The sequence below is a fragment of the Podarcis filfolensis genome (genome assembly GCF_964270895.1).
Source record: "Podarcis filfolensis genome assembly, chromosome: 13".
Lineage (NCBI taxonomy): Eukaryota > Metazoa > Chordata > Lepidosauria > Squamata > Lacertidae > Podarcis > Podarcis filfolensis.
The window spans coordinates 17,541,190-17,559,385 of record NC_139615.1 but is presented as its reverse complement, the minus strand read 5'-3'; the positions used below and the strand labels follow the sequence as shown (position 1 = coordinate 17,559,385).

General features: G+C 43.6%; 1 protein-coding gene across 3 annotated transcripts in view; it reads left to right on the top strand.

Annotated features, from left to right (window-relative positions):
- Positions 1-18,196, top strand: part of EMP3 (epithelial membrane protein 3 (MAM blood group)) — a 23,520-nt gene extending 5,324 nt beyond the window's left edge. Inside the window, exons 2-7 of one of the 3 annotated variants that reach the window (XM_083584120.1) lie at positions 6,782-6,906; positions 7,562-7,901; positions 12,162-12,254; positions 15,678-15,780; positions 15,888-16,028; positions 16,679-18,196. In XM_083584120.1, the coding sequence (XP_083440246.1) occupies positions 12,177-12,254; positions 15,678-15,780; positions 15,888-16,028; positions 16,679-16,848 (492 nt within the window). In that variant the 5' untranslated portion in view covers positions 6,782-6,906; positions 7,562-7,901; positions 12,162-12,176 and the 3' untranslated portion in view covers positions 16,849-18,196. Of the gene's footprint in view, positions 1-6,781; positions 6,907-7,561; positions 7,902-11,573; positions 11,711-11,762; positions 11,792-12,161; positions 12,255-15,677; positions 15,781-15,887; positions 16,029-16,678 lie in introns of those variants that run through there. The other 2 variants (XM_083584121.1, XM_083584119.1) reach the window with 2 other exon arrangements.

Sequence of the window (18,196 nt, the reverse complement as noted above, 5' to 3'; positions counted from 1 at the left end):
AAATGCAGGGTTCCATGTCAATTTTTACTTATAATTGTATTTATAGCCCATCTTTTCCTCCAAGGAGCTCATGGTGGCTTACATGGTCTCCTCATTTTATCCTCATAACAACCTTGTAGGCAGGTTAGGGTATACTACTGAGCTTCAAATCCTCACCATACATTTAAGGCACTATTATACTACTTCAACTGTAATGGGGAATCCTAGGAACAGTTTTCTTAAGGGTGCTGACCTCACAGAGCTACAATTCCCAGCACACTAAAAAAAAAACCCACTACAGTTCCCAGTATTCCCCGTAACTGTTAAAATGGTAAAATTGTGCTTTAAATATATGGTGTGGGTTTGACCTTATAGCTGTGTGGGAATTTGAACCTTGACTTCCCAGATCCTAGTTTGATACTCTTAATCAGACAAGTTATGTTTCTAGCCTTCATGGTTATGGATGAGGAAAGGGGTTGCAAGGAGGCAATCTTAAAACAGAAAGTGCACACATTCTTGGGAACTGGGAGATGCAATAGCATTATAAGCAAGCCCTTTCCTGTCACTTCTTACCCTCCCACAGAATAAATCAGGTTAACATAAGAGGGCAGCCTCAGACTATTCAGATAGCTGGGTTGGTGTACATCACTGCACTGAAGTTTCTGGTTGTGGATGACAGCTCTGCTTGGGGAACCTCACAACATTGCAAGTCTCTAGCTCTCCCTTTATATGTGTGTGTCATTCAATACTTAAACCCATGTTCCAGTCAAGGTGAATGGGCAGTATTTATATTTTACTAGCACACTTTCATTAGGAGTCACACCTCTGATGGGGTTGATCTGTCAATACTCCAAAATGTGGAGCTTTGACTGAATTTTGCCATGGCTTTGCTTGTGTGCTCAGAGCTTGGTTTTGTAAAGTGGAGTCCTGTAATTTTTTTGGTGTCCAAGAATCAGGTTGGGGGATCAGCTGAAATAAGGGATAGATTAGTTCTATGATAGTTTTGCTCTGTGTATGCAGAGTAGCTGGCATTCTGAGGTGGAAGAATGGACTATATTACATCTGAATGCTGATGGAGGATCCTGCGCATTGTCAAAAAATTCCTGCAAGTAGAAAAATAGTATACCAGGAAGCAGACATGGGGTGGCCCCATGTCCCAGGTCTTGTCTGTCAACATGAGAAGACCTACCGAGTTCATCATTGGCCGTTCCCACAGCGGCCAACCAGATGTCTATGGGAAGTCTGAAAGCAGGACTTGAGTCCAACAGCACTCTCCCTCTCCAGCTGCCTTCATCAGTGGAGAGAGAACATACTGTAGCCATTGATCTACTGTGGGGCATTGGATCTGGTCACCTCTCCTGAAAAAGGATATTGTAGAGTTGGAAAAAAATTCAGAACAGGGCAACCAAAATAATCAAGGGAATGAAGCAACTCCCCTATGAGGAGGAAAGGTTACAACATTTGGGGCTTTTTAGTTCAGAGGAAAGGTGAGTAAGAGGTGACGTGCATAGAAGTGTATAAAATTATACACGAGAAAGTAGAGAGAAAAAGGTTTTACTCCCTTCTCTCATAACGCTAGCAATGTACCTAGCAGTGCCCTTGAAGCCTGGACTATAAGCATTCTCTCTAATATGCTAATAGTTTCCCTTTACTTGTAGGGAGATTTTTGGTTGGTTTTTGTTTTGTTTTGTTTTTTGTTTTAATGTAGGAGAAGATAAAAAAATTGTACACACACCCCGCCACTCCTTGCAGCCTGAATTCTACTCTACCACTTGCCTATTCATTCAGATGCCTCTTTGTAAACCAGGCAATTAGTGGGAATCCGTCTGGGACTATTTTTAAACTTGTGCTATGATTTCCATTTTTGCCCTTGAGCTTCACTTTACTTTCTGGATAAATAAATACTTTCATTGAAAAGGCAATTAATCCAGTCACTCCCTGTTCCAACTCTTCTCTTGCCAGTCCTTCCCTTCCCCGTACCTCTCATCCACTCTACACCAGAAGAACATATATACGTGATCACACACTCTTGTACTCGCATGTTAATTATTCTGGAATAGTTAACAGACTCTGGTCCTGTAACCATGGCTATCTCGAGTGCATATGCAGAAAGGTGAAATAGATACTTTACAAAAGAATGTAATATTTTTAAGTGCCCAGCAGGATAGAAGCAATAATGATTTGCTTATTTATTTATTTAACCCCTGCTCTTCGGGATCCTTCTGGATGGAAAAGAGGGGTTGAACTAAAATAAGTAAACAAGCTATTATAGTATTGTTATGGTATAAGAGATAGAAGATAGGGTGTGGCAGAGGGGGAGAAATAAAAACACCGTGGAAAACAGAGTATATTCAAGTGTATATGTTAAACTTCTGAAAATTTAATTAAAAAAATAAGTAAACAAACAACTGTCATAAATAACTTCATCCAGAAAGGTGCACTAAAAGGCAGTAGAAAATCCAACCTTTTACCAATCTATAGACACCATGACTATAAATATGGCAGGGAGGTAAGTGGGTATGAGCAGGCCACTAATCTGGATTAAGTGATCTTGAAGATGTACTGTGGAAAATTTCCCACAGTTTTAAATCTTAAATTGTTTATGGATTGTATACTTTGCATTAACAGTAAATTTAAATATTGCTATAGGTTCTGGGTGCCAGAGTTTGTGAGTGCAAGTCACCCATAATTTTTGAATTCAGTAAAAGAATTAAATTTAGATCCTGCTAATGAGCCAGGCCAGCTCCTGCAGAGCTAGCTGGATGGGGGCTATTGGAAGAACAGGCTGATGATGGCCTGTCATTAAGTCTTCTTTGGCGATCACTTGTAGCTGAGTAACATTGTCTTCCATAAACACGGTTTTAACAATGAGTCCATAAGTGACTGTGGAGGCCAATTTTCTGTATCCACACGTCCTTCCATAGTGGGGATATTGGTTTCCAAGCGGGAGTTGATCACAGTGTGGATTTGCGAAGAGTGCCTTCCTCTTAGCACGTTTCTCCCTTGCATCCTGAGTTCGAGTGTCTTCAAAGCCCATGACACCTTTGGTAAAGGCTGTTCTCCAACTGGAGCGCTCGCAGGAAAGTGTTTCCCAGTTGTCAGTGTTTATACAGTACTACATTTTTTTTAGATTTGCCTTGAGACAATCTTTAAACCTCTTTTGTTGACCACCAGCATTAAGCTTTCCATCCAGTTCAGAATGAAGAAGTTCAGAATGGAGTAGTTGCTTTGGAAGACGATCATCAGGCATCCGCACAATCTGACTAGTCCAACAAAGTTGAAGAATCATTGCTTCAACACTGGTGATCTTTGCTTCTTCCAGTACACTGATATTAGTTCACCCGCCTTCCCAAGTAATGTGTAAAAAAATTTCAGAGACACCGTTGGTGGAATCTTTCAAGGAGTTGGAGATGGCGTTTATAAGTGGTCCATGTTTCACAAGCATATAGTAAGGTTGGTAGTACAATAGCTTTGTAAACAAGCGTTTTGGTTTCCCTGCGAATGTCCCGGTCCTCGAACACCCTGCACTTCGATCGGGAGAAAGCCACACTCGCAGAGCTCAGGCGATGCTGGATTTTGGCATCAATGCTGGCCCTTGTGGAAAGATAACTGCCTAGGTAGGAGAAGTGATCGACATTTTCCAGTGTTACACCATTGAGTTGGATTTGTGGTGCTACAGAGGGGTTATTTTGTACTTGTTAGTGCAGCAGTTTGGTTTTTTGAATGTTGAGTGATAGGCCAATATTTTTGTAAGCTTCTGCAAAGATATTTAGGATGGTTTGGACTTGGTCATCCTCTGAGCGTGCACACACTACGTTGTCATCAGCATACTGAAGCGCTATGACGGAAATTACGGTAACCTTACTCTTTGCTTTCAGCCTGCTCAGATTGAAGAGCTTTCCATCTGTTCGACACATGATTTCTACTCCAGTGGGGAGTTTCCCTTTGACAAAGTGTAGGATCATCGCAATGAAAATAATGAACAGAGTTGGGGCAATAACACAACCCTGTTTAACACCTGATCCCAATTAAAACCATCAACAAGGCAAAATACTCTGATACAGAGAGGAAATACTCCACTCTGATCTCTAGGTAATTAACAAAAGATAGTACCAGAGTTGGGAGGAGAAAGTTTCCAGGGTTGTAGTGGGCAATAATATAAGCAAACAGGAAAAAAGTGTCCCTTTTGCAAACTGGGGGGGGGATAGGGCAGAGCATGAGGTGGGTAATCTGTTTTCTGCTGCAGAGAGAGTGAGACACAATGTTTAGGGTCTCTTGCAATCAAAGGCTGCAGCAATGGAAGGAACAGGGCTCTTTTAGGATGTGAATGTTCTGCACTCTCTCCAGCTAGGCTTAGGTTGTATATATGTGTAAATAAACCATATATCATAAAGACGCCACAGTCTCTGCTGTGTCTCATTGTCCAAAAGAAAAGACAGACCCTAGTAAGCATGCCTGGTACCCCTGGAATCTCACACCGCTCAGACATTGGGCGGTGTGTAACAAGATGTTGAGCCATTTAATGTGAGTGGGAGGGAATCTCCCCCCCCCTTTTAATTTTTGTTTCATTACAGAGTTTTCTGCAAATAATTAGCTTCCCATACCTTGGTCGCTTCCAGATTACCTATTTATTGAGCACTCATGCTGATTTGTGTGTTATTGAATCTTGAAGTGCCCATCCTACAGTCCAGTTTCTCACCTCAAGGGTATGTTAAAAATAGTTACACATTCTGGAGTAGTGAATATGCTGCCAGAACAGTCCTCCCTTTTCCTTTTTCCCTTTTGTGGAAAATAAAGTACCCTAAACTGCAAATAAGTTGTCATAAGTAATCTGAGCTTTAATTTCTTCGTGATTTTTTTCTACCATTGCTAGGAACCATAAATTGGATTACAACTGTTGATACTATTAATCATGCAGCTATCAACATACAAGAAATGAATTACTTGTGTAAATGTCTTTGTTAACGCCTCACAAAATATTTAACAGACTGTGTACACATTGTGTACACACCATACATTTAAGGGCACACACACAAATTCTGGGATCTATAGCTTATCCCTCACAGCTTCAATTCTTAGCACTCTTTAAAAACTATGGTTCCCAGGATTCTTTGGGAGAAGCCATGTGTTTTAAATATATGGTGTATACACAGCCTTATGCTGATGTAATATTTACATTTTGTTGCAGGATACAATTTATTCTTTAAATGTCAGTTCACAAAACAAATAATTCTGCCCCATTTGTATATTTTCTTGCTCTCCCTTCAATAAGCTAACAGCTATGTACTTAGCTTTCTAGTGCAATCCCATGTATATTTAAATAGAAATGTTCTACGGTATTCAGGGCAGTGTACTCCCTAATAAGGGTATTTACTATTGCTACTCTAGATGTGTGCTTGGATTCCACCTGATTTTGGTGCCCCATTGTGGAAGTTGTTAATGTGAGGCAGAGAAGTATCAGACCTGGATAGAATGACCCAGTGGTGAAAGAGAGGTAGTCTACGCATGCTTGGGGACACATTCATTTTATGAATACTTTGGGGCTGGATCACCATAATTGTTTTTGGAAGGAACTGGGCTGAGCCTTGGCTCAGATACAGCCCTTGTTACTTCATTGGATTGATTGATTGATTGATTGATTGATTGACTGATTAATTGATTGTGAGGCCCAGGCCCAGTAAATTTTAGACTGTCCTAGGAATACAATAACCCAGATAATTGGACTAATGGTAGAATCAGGACCGACTGGAGAAAGCACTTCTTTATACATTTTATAATTATTATATAAAATGTATAATATCAGGGCTTTTTTCAGCCGGAACTCACCGGAACTCAGTTCTGGCACCTCTCATGTAGGCACCATTGCCATTATAAGAGAACAAGGGAGGCGTTCATGGTGAGTTCCGGCACCTCTTTTTCCAGAAAAATAGCACTGTATAATATGTATTATTGATTGTCACAATAAGCAGTGATGGCCGCTTCACTGTCTTAGGACATTTCCAGAGAGTCACTGTGGGACTCCATCACATACCAGCAAATTCAGGTTGTTCAGTTAAAGCTTATGTGGTGGAGCCCTTGCACAACAGACCCCAAACTCCAAAAAATCTGATTGTTTTTATAATAAGGAAAATGTGGGGGAAATGCACAGGATAGTGTGGGGCGAGATTTGCTTAACATCCCCATAGTAAAGGCAGAAGAGTGCTCAATCAACAGATTGTCTGGAAATGACCTTACGTGCGGGTTAAACCACAGAGCCTAGGACTTGCCGATCAGAAGGTCGGCGGTTCGAATCCCCGCGACAGGGTGAGCTCCCATTGCTCAGTCCCTGCTCCTGCCAACCTAGCAGTTCGAAAGCACATCAAAGGGCAAGGAGATAAATAGGTACTGCTCCGGCAGGAAGGTAAATGGCATTTCCGTGCGCTGCTCTGGTTCGCCAGAAGCGGGTTAGTCATGCTGGCCACGTGACCCGGAAGCTGTACGCCGGCTCCCACAGCCAATAAAGCAAGATGAGCGCCGCAACCCCAGAGTTGGTCACGACTGGACCTAATGGTCAGGGGTCCCTTTACCTTTACCTAGACAAGTAAACTGAGCATAGGTCTGTCCATAGTCATTAGTAATGAAAGCTGCTCAGACACAGTGGAGAGCCAGCCTCCTGCTTGTGGTCTTCTTAGGGGCCTCTGATTGGCCACACTCAGAAATGGGATGCTGAACTAGATGGATATTTGACCTGACCCAATAGGAGTCTTCTTATATACTTTCTAGCTTTTCTTTCCTATTCCAGTAAACATATTTTCCTTCCAAGGCTCCAAGGTTGAATATGATTGCAGTACTTCATTAAAGATTAAACGGAGGCCAGGTTTTCCTCTCCTTCTACAAGTAGCATAGCAAAAGAAGGAAGATGGAGTTGTCTGTCCACAGTTACTACAGGTATGGACAGTTATTATATACTTTAAAGCTTTGTACAGGAATGCCAGAGTGTACCTCTTTGCCTTTTGGGACTTTTTGGCCCCTCTTTACATTTCTGACCCCTCTGTGGGTGCTTCCAGACTGTCGCTAAAACAAAATTTAATCACAAATTCAGGTTGTGTATTTATAACTGAATGAGAGGTCCTGTGCAGCTTCTTTGAGTCCAATCACCCCACCTTTTCTTTCCAGTAAGGTGAAAGGGAAACGTACTGGAAAGTGTGGGATAACACTTGTTTTTGCACAATGGCCATCCAACCTCTCCTCCATCTAACTTCCCTGCAAACAAATCGGGATGAATGTCCAAAAGCTGGTCTGGCAAGTCCACACAGAGGATAATTCTGAAGATCATTCATTTGAAGAAGTGGGTTCCAGTCCACGAAAGTGCATGTCACAATAAACTTGTTGTGCGACACGTGTGTGTGTGTGTGTGTGTGTGTGTGTGTAGGGGGGTGGTTCAGTAATAGGAAAAGACCCCCCTTCTCACCTGGCAGCGCTTCTGTGTCTTAATAGTTTCGTGACAGGCAGATATAGGTTCCCCCCACCCCACCCCACCTCCCTTTCCGGACAAGAAAGTGAAATGGTGAAAAAGACTGAGTGGTTTCTTCCTTCCGTGCAGACCGAGCCCTTGTCAGCCAGGAGGAAAAGAGGCAAAAGAGACACGACACAACTGGAGGAGGGGCGCTACAATTTTCAAGAAGTCGGGCCCCTCCCAAATGAGCCACCCTTCCCCAACTCCGTTCTTCGGGGCAACTGGCCAGCCACGCGCTCTCTGGTCCCACCCACGTGGACCTTTGCCAAGGGCAGGGCTGGGTGAGCCTGGTGCGATGTGGATGAGCTAAACTGGGGGATTTTGTGTGTTTTTTTAATCCAAGGAGGGGGTGAAGAGAGGAAACTTCAGGAGCAACAAGAGCAGCAGGAAGCTGCCTCCGTCCTAGACCCTCCATCAGCACCTCCAGGTACCTATCCAACGGGTCAGGGGGAAAGTTGGGTGCCAAAACTCCTGGGTTCTCGAGGGAGAATTTGGGAAACGAGACCTGGGGAAAGGAGGGGGGGGTTAGAGCAGGGTGCTAGGTAGGATCCCATAATATTCCCGTTTTGGGGGTGGAAAGAGAGATCGAGAGATCTTGCCAGTTAGGCTGGGAAGAGCTGACAGCCAGATTTTTTATTTTTTTTAGGAAATAGAAAGGGATTTGTGAGAATTGAACGGGAGAGGCATCAATTTGACGCCTGGGGCTGGGGCTGGGGGGAGGAGAAGCCTTAGCAAACCACTCCCCTCTGTCAGATTGCCAGCCCCTCCCTCTGCTCTAAGCCTCTGGACCCCGCGTCCTCTCCCCAAAATCCTCTCTTTTTCGCCCGCTCGTCGCTACGATCCATTTCCTTCCCCAAGAGAATTCAGGGAGCCTTCCTTCGGACACACGACCCGATCGCTCCAAGCTCCCTTAGCAGCGCTTTTTAGATGGAGTCCGATCAATACATTGCTTAGGCCGATACACGAAGGTCGTTGTAAAAGGCAAATTTTGCAAATGGAGGGTAGCCCCCCCCCCCAATAAAGCTCACCCAGCTCCACCTCCTGAATCGTCCACGTTTCAGCCAACTCACGGTGCACCGTAAAAGGGTAGCTGCGAAACTTAAAACAAAAGCCGGGGGGGGGCGGTGTTCCCTCCCCCGCCCCCCCCACTGAGACTCCTGCCTGCCTTGAATAACAAGGTACTTGAGGTGTTGGAAATCAGGGAACCTCTCAGATCCCCAGATGCTGCCCCTTCTCCAAAGCAGTGGGTACTGCATTTTGGGATAATGTGATACCTTATGGGGGTGCGTGCTTCTTTCAAAATGGGTTTCCTAGCATCCTATATACTTCAGTTATTTACCCTAAGCTCAACAGACTCTGCTACTACAGCTGACAAAACCCAGCCTAGGTTTCTAAAGGGCCTTTTCATGTATGAGGTTTAAGATTAAACTGGATGGTGATAATGGAAAAGTAAATGCTGTTGTTGGTCTCTCTTCCAGTTTTTATTCCCCATTTGCAATTTTCATGTGCAGCAGAAATGAGATGCTGAAATGCCTTTAATTGTGTGAAAATTACCCCAGGCCTTAAACTGATGGAGATATACATTCCTAAAAGATATATCTAGGACAATGATTTTGTTTTTTTGGTATTTGTTTAAAGTATTTTGTATCTGTTTAAAAAGTAGACTAAGGCCGCAATCCTAAGCAAGACTACGCAGAAGTAAGTCCTGCTGAATTCATTGGGACTTATTCCCAGGCAAGTGGGACTATGATGCTGCAGTCCTGTGCACATTTGGAAGTAAGTCTCACTGAAGACTTACCCTGCTGAGTAAAGTTATGCAGGATTGTGCTGTACTCCTAAACAACTTTTCTTGGATTCAGCCCTATCAAACTCAGTGGCGCTTGCTTCTGAATGTGCATACTTAGGACTGTATTGTATTGTGCCCTCCACATTTTGTGAATTCTAATATTTTTTTTACACCCTTTATTTTGTGGATGCTTGTTTATTGTTAACATTGGTTTTAGTATCCTTTTAGTAAGTTATTCTAAAGAGCTCTTCTGTGATCAAGCAGTTTAAGTTGCCTATCCATGGATTTTGACCTCTCTGCCTAGGAGCCAGATGTTAATTGCCAGTGTCAGAAAATTTTAGTGACATATGTGTATGTGTGTTGGCAGTGTTCAAAAGAGGAGTGCCTTTTCAATCTGGAATGAGTCATTTGCAAATGTTATTCATAGGAAACAAAAAGCAGAAGAGAAGGTTTTTTTCTTTAAAAAAAACTCCCAAATATAAATTCTAGTCCATATAGCTTTCGTATTCAGTTCACAAATTAAGGGCATGCACACACAATTTAAAAAGTTGGGGGAAGCTAGAATAATTTTACAGTTTTGTAGAGGAAGCAGAATAGCGTGAAAACCTAGTCATGTGGTGCATGGTAAGATACCCAGATAGCAGAGAAACAGATCAACCCAAGCAGATACCAAAAGTCCTGTCTCTCACAGCTAGCATATGTTCTCATGGCACTGCAAGTTGCTTTGAGTTTACATTTTAGTAAAAAAAGAGCAACTAATAAGTGCAATACATAAATGATAAATACCAGTAATAATAGGAGCCACTTATCCTTCTATGTATTATTATCCTAAAATGAAAAGAGTTCTTTTTCTGCCTTTTTTTTGTAAGGCAGGCACTGGGTTCCTTATTTTTCAAAGCTAGGAATGGCCTTAAGTTGGCTGCTGTGGGAAAATTCAGAGGTATGCAGTGGCGTAGCTAGCCGCTCGGGTGCCTGGGGTGGCGCACACCCCATTTGCGCTATCAATTTAATGCAGTGTTATTCTACTTCAAACAGTCATGGCTTCCCCTGAAGAATCCTGGAGACAGTAGCTTGTTAGGGTGAGGAGAGTACTTAGGAGATCCCTATTCCCCTCACAAAACTACAATTCTCAGCATGGTTTAACAACCCAATGCCCTCTTCCCATGGAACTCTGGGAATTGTAGCTCTCCTAACAAGTGCTCTTAACAAACTACAGTTCTTTTGTGGGACTCCTTGTGGGAAGCTGTGACTCTTTAAAGTGCTACTGCTTCAAATGAGAGCATTGAAGTTTAACTGGGAACTAGGAGCTAGAATCTGTTAAGTTTTCTGCGATGAGACAAAGACCAGGAGGCAGAATTTGTGGATCCGGAAGGAGAATGGACTGTGCTTAATTTGAACCAGGATTCAGCCCAAGCACTTGTTTTCAGTACCAGGCCATGATATAGGACTTCAATACTTTACAGTGGGGTGGGAGGGATGTGTGTGTCAGACTTGGAGGCCAAAGCTCACCTTCCAGACCTCTCTATCTGGCCCCTGTGACTTTACCTAGATAACACCCTCTTACCTCAGGCCACACCCTCTCACCAACTTTGCTTCACATCCCTCTTGAGAGTTTTTGCCTGGCTGGAATGTGTCATTGATAATGCCTCTTGATAATGCCTCCTGCTTGCCTAGGTGGAGGCTGGAGCAGGCTGTGAGGGTCAGTGTAGAAAGTAGTTTAATGTACACAGGTAAAATTTACATGAATTGCTCAGCCACTTTTGCTTCTGGTTCCACGTGGCACTGGCATGTGGTCCCCAGAAAAGAATGTGGCCTGGCGGCTGAGAAAGTTCTCCCATCCCTGTTTTATGGTTAAGCCACTCTAGGGATTGTAGCTCCATGTGGGTCTCCTAAAAACTCACAGCACCCTTAGCAAACTAAAGTCCCCAGGATTCTTTGGGGGAAGCTGTGACTGTTTAAAGTGGTATGATCTTGCCTTAAAAGTCAATTTAAGAAATTAACTACTGAGAAAATGTAGTCAGAAACTGTAGGTTTGTTGCTGCTGCTGGCTTATATTATTATTATTATTATTATTATTATTATTATTATTATTATTATTAAAAACCAACCTCATGTTTGCAACTTCCTTTTGCCTTTCTTGCTGCTCTGCAATTTCTGATGTATACCATCAGGATTCCCTCGCTGCTATTTGAAAGGCAGGGCCCCTTGGTGGGACTGAAGGAGGCGGCAGCGACACAGCCAGGCTGTTGCTACCTCCACCCCTGGCGTGCCCAGGGCTCACATGACTCTGCAACATCTGGATCACATTAGGGCAAAGCCTAAAGCCACAGGAATGTGAGCTGGGTGGATGAGCCCAGCTCCTTGCTTCTCTGGGCTGGAGGGGGCTGGGAAATACGGCGTGTCCAAGGAGGGGCTCGGAGCTCTAGATATCCCCAGACAGACCCAATGAGGTGTGGGCAACAGCTAGACAGAAATGTACAATATGTGCTTAGAAGCTGGGGCTTGCGATTCCTCTGGGAGTGATGCAGTGGGTGAGAATAGTGGGCCTGAGCCTCAGGACTCCTCCTGGCTTCTCTCAGTGGGTTGTGGCAGGGGAGACAGGCCTGCTGCGAGTCAAAGACTTTGGGGGAATGGGATCTACTCGTTTGAGCGGGGGAGGGAGTTAGAATGGGAAACCAGGGGCCCTTACATTCCGGAGAAGGAACAGAGTGGTGTCTAGTTGCTCAGGCTGGAGCTGGAAAGATTTCTGAGTGAAGAAGGTGGGAGGTCTGGAGTTGGAAACTCTGCTAAGATTTAATCAGGTTTTGGACACCCTCACCTATCCCTAATATTAAGTGCGGAAAACAGGTTGTTTTCGTTTTGCGAGGGTTTGTTTAATGCTGCCCAACCTTCTCTCTCCAGCTTCCAGCTGCCAAGATGAGTTTCCTTCTCTTCGCAGTCACTGCCCTCCACGTCCTCATTCTCATCTTACTCTTCGTCGCCACGTTGGACAAGGTGAGAGAACACAGAAGCTGTCGCTCCCGGTCCATCTTGTTTTCCTCCTCTGTTTTAGGTTTGTTCAGCTGGTAGCCTGTTGTGAGCCGGATCTGGCCCTCGGAAGCAACTTTTCATTGGCCCCGTGCCTCAGTGGGCATGCCAATCCTAAATCCAGGTGTGGTAAACAGTTTCATTCACCCTGGAAGCAACCAATCTCTCTGTGTGCCTGTCATGTGATTCTTACTACATTGTTCTTGCGCACTGCCTATCCGGGGAGATCTTTCATAAAGCCCATACTGCTAGGTGGCGCTGAATTTATTATTACGGAGCCTACCATCTGTGATAGACCCTGGAGCTGGTCTGGAGAATAGAGAAGCCCCGACTGAAAGTATTGATGCCGGCTGTCTCTTCCTGCTCTGGATCCCGAATTCTCCAAGGGCCCAGACCAGCCCTTAGGCTTCTCCATAGTCCTCCCCTGCCCCACCCTCACAAAAAGGGACAGTCAGTTTCTGAAGGTGCTAAAGGAAATTGTAGATTCACTGAAGCTCTCCAACTTATTGCATAGTAGCATGTTTCAAGTACATGGAACCCATCAGAGGGTTGTAGGCCACCCAGAGTGGCTGGTGAAACCCAGCCAGATGGGTGGGGTATAACTAATAACTGTATTATTATTATTATTATTATTATTATTATTATTATTATTATCATCATCATCATCATCATCATCATCATCATCATGTTATCACATCCCTCCTGAATGAGGCAATTAATCTTTGGGAACATAAAGTTAATTTATTGCAGAGGATAGCTTTCTTTAGAATGGGATTTCTGCCTTTGACATGGCATATAATAGGCTGCAATCCCAACACCATTGACTTGCAGGCAGTGCTTTTTTCTGGGAGGACGCAGGGGCACGCATACACATTTTGTGAATCTAACTTTAGCCTCATTGAGGGGCAGTATTTCATTCAATATGAGTAGGAAAATGAGAGTATCCCTAAACATTTTTTTTAAAAAAGCACTGCTTACAGGTATGCCTCACTGAATATAATAGGATTTACTTTTGAGTAGACATGGTTAGGCCTGTGCTGCTACGTGAGAAATTGGAGCCAATTTTCTTTAGTACTTTTTGTGCTTTGCCTCCTTTATTTTGATCTCAATATTGATTTTTATTTTTGGTTCTGTACTGCTTTATTCTGGTCCCTGGAGACAAAAAAAGGAAAGGGAAGAAGAGTCCTAATTTTATTTTGGTGTGTCTTAATTTGGCAGCTGTAGCCTTGGAATATTTTTGACACTTCTACTCCTGACTCAAGGTGTTTTGTTAACTTTTTAAACTGATAATTGTGCTAGAGCCTGTGTCTTCAGCCAGTGTTGGGGGTGCATACACAATTTATTCACCAACCGTGTCTGTGTGTACTTCATTGTCTTCGTTAAGTCCTGACATGTGTTTCCCCGAGATGACAATTTATTGAAAATGAAAATGGAATGGCACACCCATTAACATAAGTTATGGGCTGTACTGCAAGTGTGGATGTTTCTTCTGCTTTGCACAGACTATTTACATTTGTCATTATTCTTTTATTTGTGCAAATACTTCAGATTTGATGCCATACAATATTCTCCTTACAAAAAAAGGAACAATTAAAACTCAGACCTTGTGTAGTTGAATCCCAAGGGTTTTATGGTGTATCTGGGGGTGAAACAACACATTATGAGGCTAACTTTGCATTTGCTTCATCATAGGAGTCAGGGGTTTTTTCAAGGGAGAATCTGTAGGTTAGATTCCTAACCATTCCCCAATCCGTCCACTCTCCCCTGCAGCCCTTTGGCTGCCCCCCTCCCACTCCTTTGCCTTAGAAAATAAGGTCCTGCTGGGGTGGGAAAGAGAAGCAAAGATAAATTATGGAGGAGAATCAGCGAATGAGAGAACAGTTAAAAATGCTTCCCCTCCCACTCACTCATTTTCCTTGCCCCACTTCTACATTACTTTTAAATAGAAAGCATGGGTTTGCAATCATACATATATATTTATTTATTATATATGCAGTGTAGCTTATTAGGATGTCTCAGGCAAGCCACCCTCTCTCAAACTTGGTCCCCAATCTGCAGTAGGGGGATAATAATTCACAGTAAAGAAGGGCAGTACCATTAGCCCTGGGAATTTAGGCACAGTGAGTTACTGACCCCATAAGTACAGTGAAGTCTGCAGCCTCTCCACTCCTCTTCCTTGGTCTGGGGCACACCCTGCTGCAGGCCTGCATTAGGAGCCCTGCTAGTGAGTTGTCCAGGAAACTGTTTAATAAACCACATACCTTTCCAATACCTATGTAGAACCCAAATCCTCAAGGCTCAACAAGCAACGCAAGCCCCCGGTTATTCATGATGGTGCAGTACAGTGGAACCTCGTGTTACGTACCGTCATCCTTGCAAATGCTTCGGGTTATGAGCTCTGCTAACCTGGAAGTAGATGCTCCCGGTTGCAAACTTTGCCCCAAAATGCGAGCAGAAGTTGTGCTCTGGCAGGGTGGCAGCAGCAGGAGGCGCCATTAGCGAAAGTGCGCCTCATGTTATGAGCGGTTTCTGCTTAAGAATGGACGTCCGGAACGAATCAAGTTCGTAACCAGAGGTACCACTCTATAGCGGTGAAGAGACATAAGATACATATCAGAAAGTCTCCAGTTCTGCTCCCACCTCTGCCATGCTCATTAAGATGAGTTTAAACCTCCACTCTCTTCCACACTCCCTAGCTTTGACTCCCTCCCACAACTACAAAATGGGGATAATAGCATTGACTTACCTTATAAGGTTGTAGCCCTTTACTGGACTACAACTCCCAGCATCCCTATCAGCAGGGCAGGGGCTGATGGGACTTGGAGTCCAACAACATGTGGATGGCCACCGGTCAGCCACCTCTGCTGTAAAGATTGCTAACAACAGTGTCTATGAAGTGCTATAAACATAGTGCTATATCAGCCCTGTGTGTGTTTACTATTAATTGGTGCACCCATGAAAATGTGCTATATGAATGACACAAACACGTTTGGAAACACACATTCATGCAGATACACTTGAGAGCCATGATTAATGCTAGTTCCCGCTTATGTGGTCCCAAACGCATGTTTGTTGCTATGTTAGGTGTGGAAAGGCCTTGAGAAAGCCATTACCTTGGTGCTTATAACGTTCAAGTTTGCTCTCAAAAGTAAACTCCCTTTGAACTTTGAAAACTAGTCTTCCAAGCATGTCCAGTAATGTTATCAGCCCACTGGCCACACTGACCTGTGCAAGCCATTTGTGGTGGGAAATAACAGGCTTTTCTAAAGTTTTGCTGACTGCTTGGTTGGAGTCAGTTCTTACTTGGCTTCCCCAATGGAAAAGCTCAGCCAGCCAGCCAGCCCTCCTTGGAGGCCTGCTTCTAAAATCTCCGTTGTAATTCTCTTCCAGTCTTGGTGGGTCCTGCCCGACAAGGAAACCGTGAACATCTGGTATGAGTGCACACTTAATAACCACACCAACACCTGGGCCTGCAAAACAGTCTCTGACAGTGGTGAGTACAGCAAAGGCTATTGCACATCATATTAACTGCTGCTTCTCTACTGCATGTATATAGTCTCCTCCTCTCTCATCACCCCCATACTTATCTTTCCCCCACAGCATGGCTTCAGGCAGTCCAAGCCTTCATGGTTTTAAGTCTTCTCTTCTCCAGCTTAGCCTTCATTATCTTCATGTGCCAACTCTACACCATGAAGCGGGGAAGCCTGTTCTACGCCACTGGGATCTTCCAGATACTTACATGTAAGTATGGTGTGGTGATTTGCTGTTTAGAGACCAGTTTAATTAGCAAGTGGCGAGTAGTAAATATCACAGGGAGAGATGCAGCATAGGAGCCAGAAAGGAAGTAATACTTTGGATGGGGAGAAGTATGAGTGCAGCCCGGGATAAAGCAGTGTGATGGGGGGGGGGGCATGTATATCTGTAGGAGCTGCTCTTGTGAGGAAGTGGTGAGGATATATAGGAGAAAGAGCCACGCAGGTACACCATAAGACCCAGGAACACCAAATTGCTAAGTATACTACCACTTTTGGGGCAATTCTACTGGATAAATCTGAAATATGTTATAGTTCTCTTCTCTTCGATGTTATCATAAAATATGCCAAGATGCAAAGTGCAGATTCCAATATGGATGCCGGTGAGATTTATGCCTTGGGATTTCATTGTCACGTTGCAAAGGGATCATACATTTAAAGCGCATGGCTTTAATCTATGGTTTACATCTCAAAGAGCTACAATTCCCAGCACCCTTAACTACAGTTCCCAGGATTCTTTGGGGGGAAGCCAGGAGCTTTAAATACCTGGTGAAGATGTGAGCATTGAATGCAGCTTTAGGCAGTAAGATGTAGCTAACAGGGATCCAGTGCTAATTGTCTGCTTGGATCTGTTTCCAGCTATCTCCGTGTTCACAGCTGCCGTGATCTACACCACCCACGTGGAACAGTTCCAGGGTGGCCGACCACCGGGTGGGTCTTTTGGTTACTGTTTTGTGCTGGCGTGGCTGTCCTTTCCTTTGGCTCTTATCAGTGGAATCATTTACATCCACCTTCGGAAAAAGGAGTGACCATCAACTGGATGATCTCTCCCATTTGCCTTGGAAGGAGCCCTGTTCTCCTCTGAATTTAGCTATGTATTAACTCTTTGCAGTTTTCAAAGGCAGTTATGGTACAAAATCCTATGCGATACATGGATTGGTCCACTGGGGTTCTGCATTGTGAGTGTATCACCCCTTGTTTGCATGTTATCAGGTACTTCCACATAATACAGCAAGTTAAAGGGGTGTCATCTTGCACTTGGCATTTCCCAGGGCTCTTCGATTTTTCAGATTTGGCAAAAATGGAAATATACATTAAAACTCAAACTTGCAAACATTTCTAGCATTCTTTTTTCCTTTTAATCCCCATTTTTAAAAATGGAGGGTTGAATATGTTGAATTGTGGTTTTTTTTTTAATAAATAAAAAAATCAGTGTTCTTTCCACATTTGCAGCTTGGAAGCTAAAATATCAAACGGGGGGGGGGGGGGGACCCTAATAAATTCATTGAAAGAACTGAAACCACAAAAATCGTAGAAAGTAGGACTTAATCACGTTGTCCATACAGAACTGTTTGTCATGAATTGAAAAATCTGCAACTCTCTCTTGTTTCTTAACTGCTGGGACATTATGCACAGAGCCTGATGATAGCAGAGTTTGAAACTGGTCATTGAGATCACCATGAAAAATGAATTTCATCTTCTGAATTTCAACCATGAAACATAAGGGCATTTTTGCATGTGATGTTAAATCATGTATTTTTAGGTTTTCACCTAAGACATTTTAAGCAACAGCCTAAAAATGCGAGGCGTGATTTGGACAAAACCATTTGCTAATACTTGCAAAATACCTGCCCACTGTTCAGGGAGTCACAAGTGATTATAACTCCCCCTTGAGGTCAACCTTCAGTAACAAACCCCCGTTTTTCTGCAGAATGTGTTAAAATGACCCTGGTGAGAACTCAGATAGCATCATTTTCCTCTTCCCCTCCAGCCAGTAACTACTTTAAAGGAGTATCTCATCCCCCCGCCCCCCAGTCTGAGGGTATACTCTGTACATTCCCCCAAAACAGCATAGGGTGGGGGATTTAAGCTAATCATATCCACCATCCTTCTAAAGCTGGGAGGATGAATCCTGCCTTCTTGCCCCATAGCAATTACGCACAAAATATTTGGAAAACATGGGAAAGATTTTGCTTCTCCAGTAGCCTTACCAAGCAGCCTGCTTGCAAGTTATTAAAAACGGGTTCCTTCCAATGATATTTCTGTAACAGTATTATATATGTGCTGGCTCCCCCAAAGTCCCCTTTCACCTTCTTGACCTGGCCTTTTAATATTTTATACGCATTTTAAGAATAAAAGAAAACCTAATAAACAAAA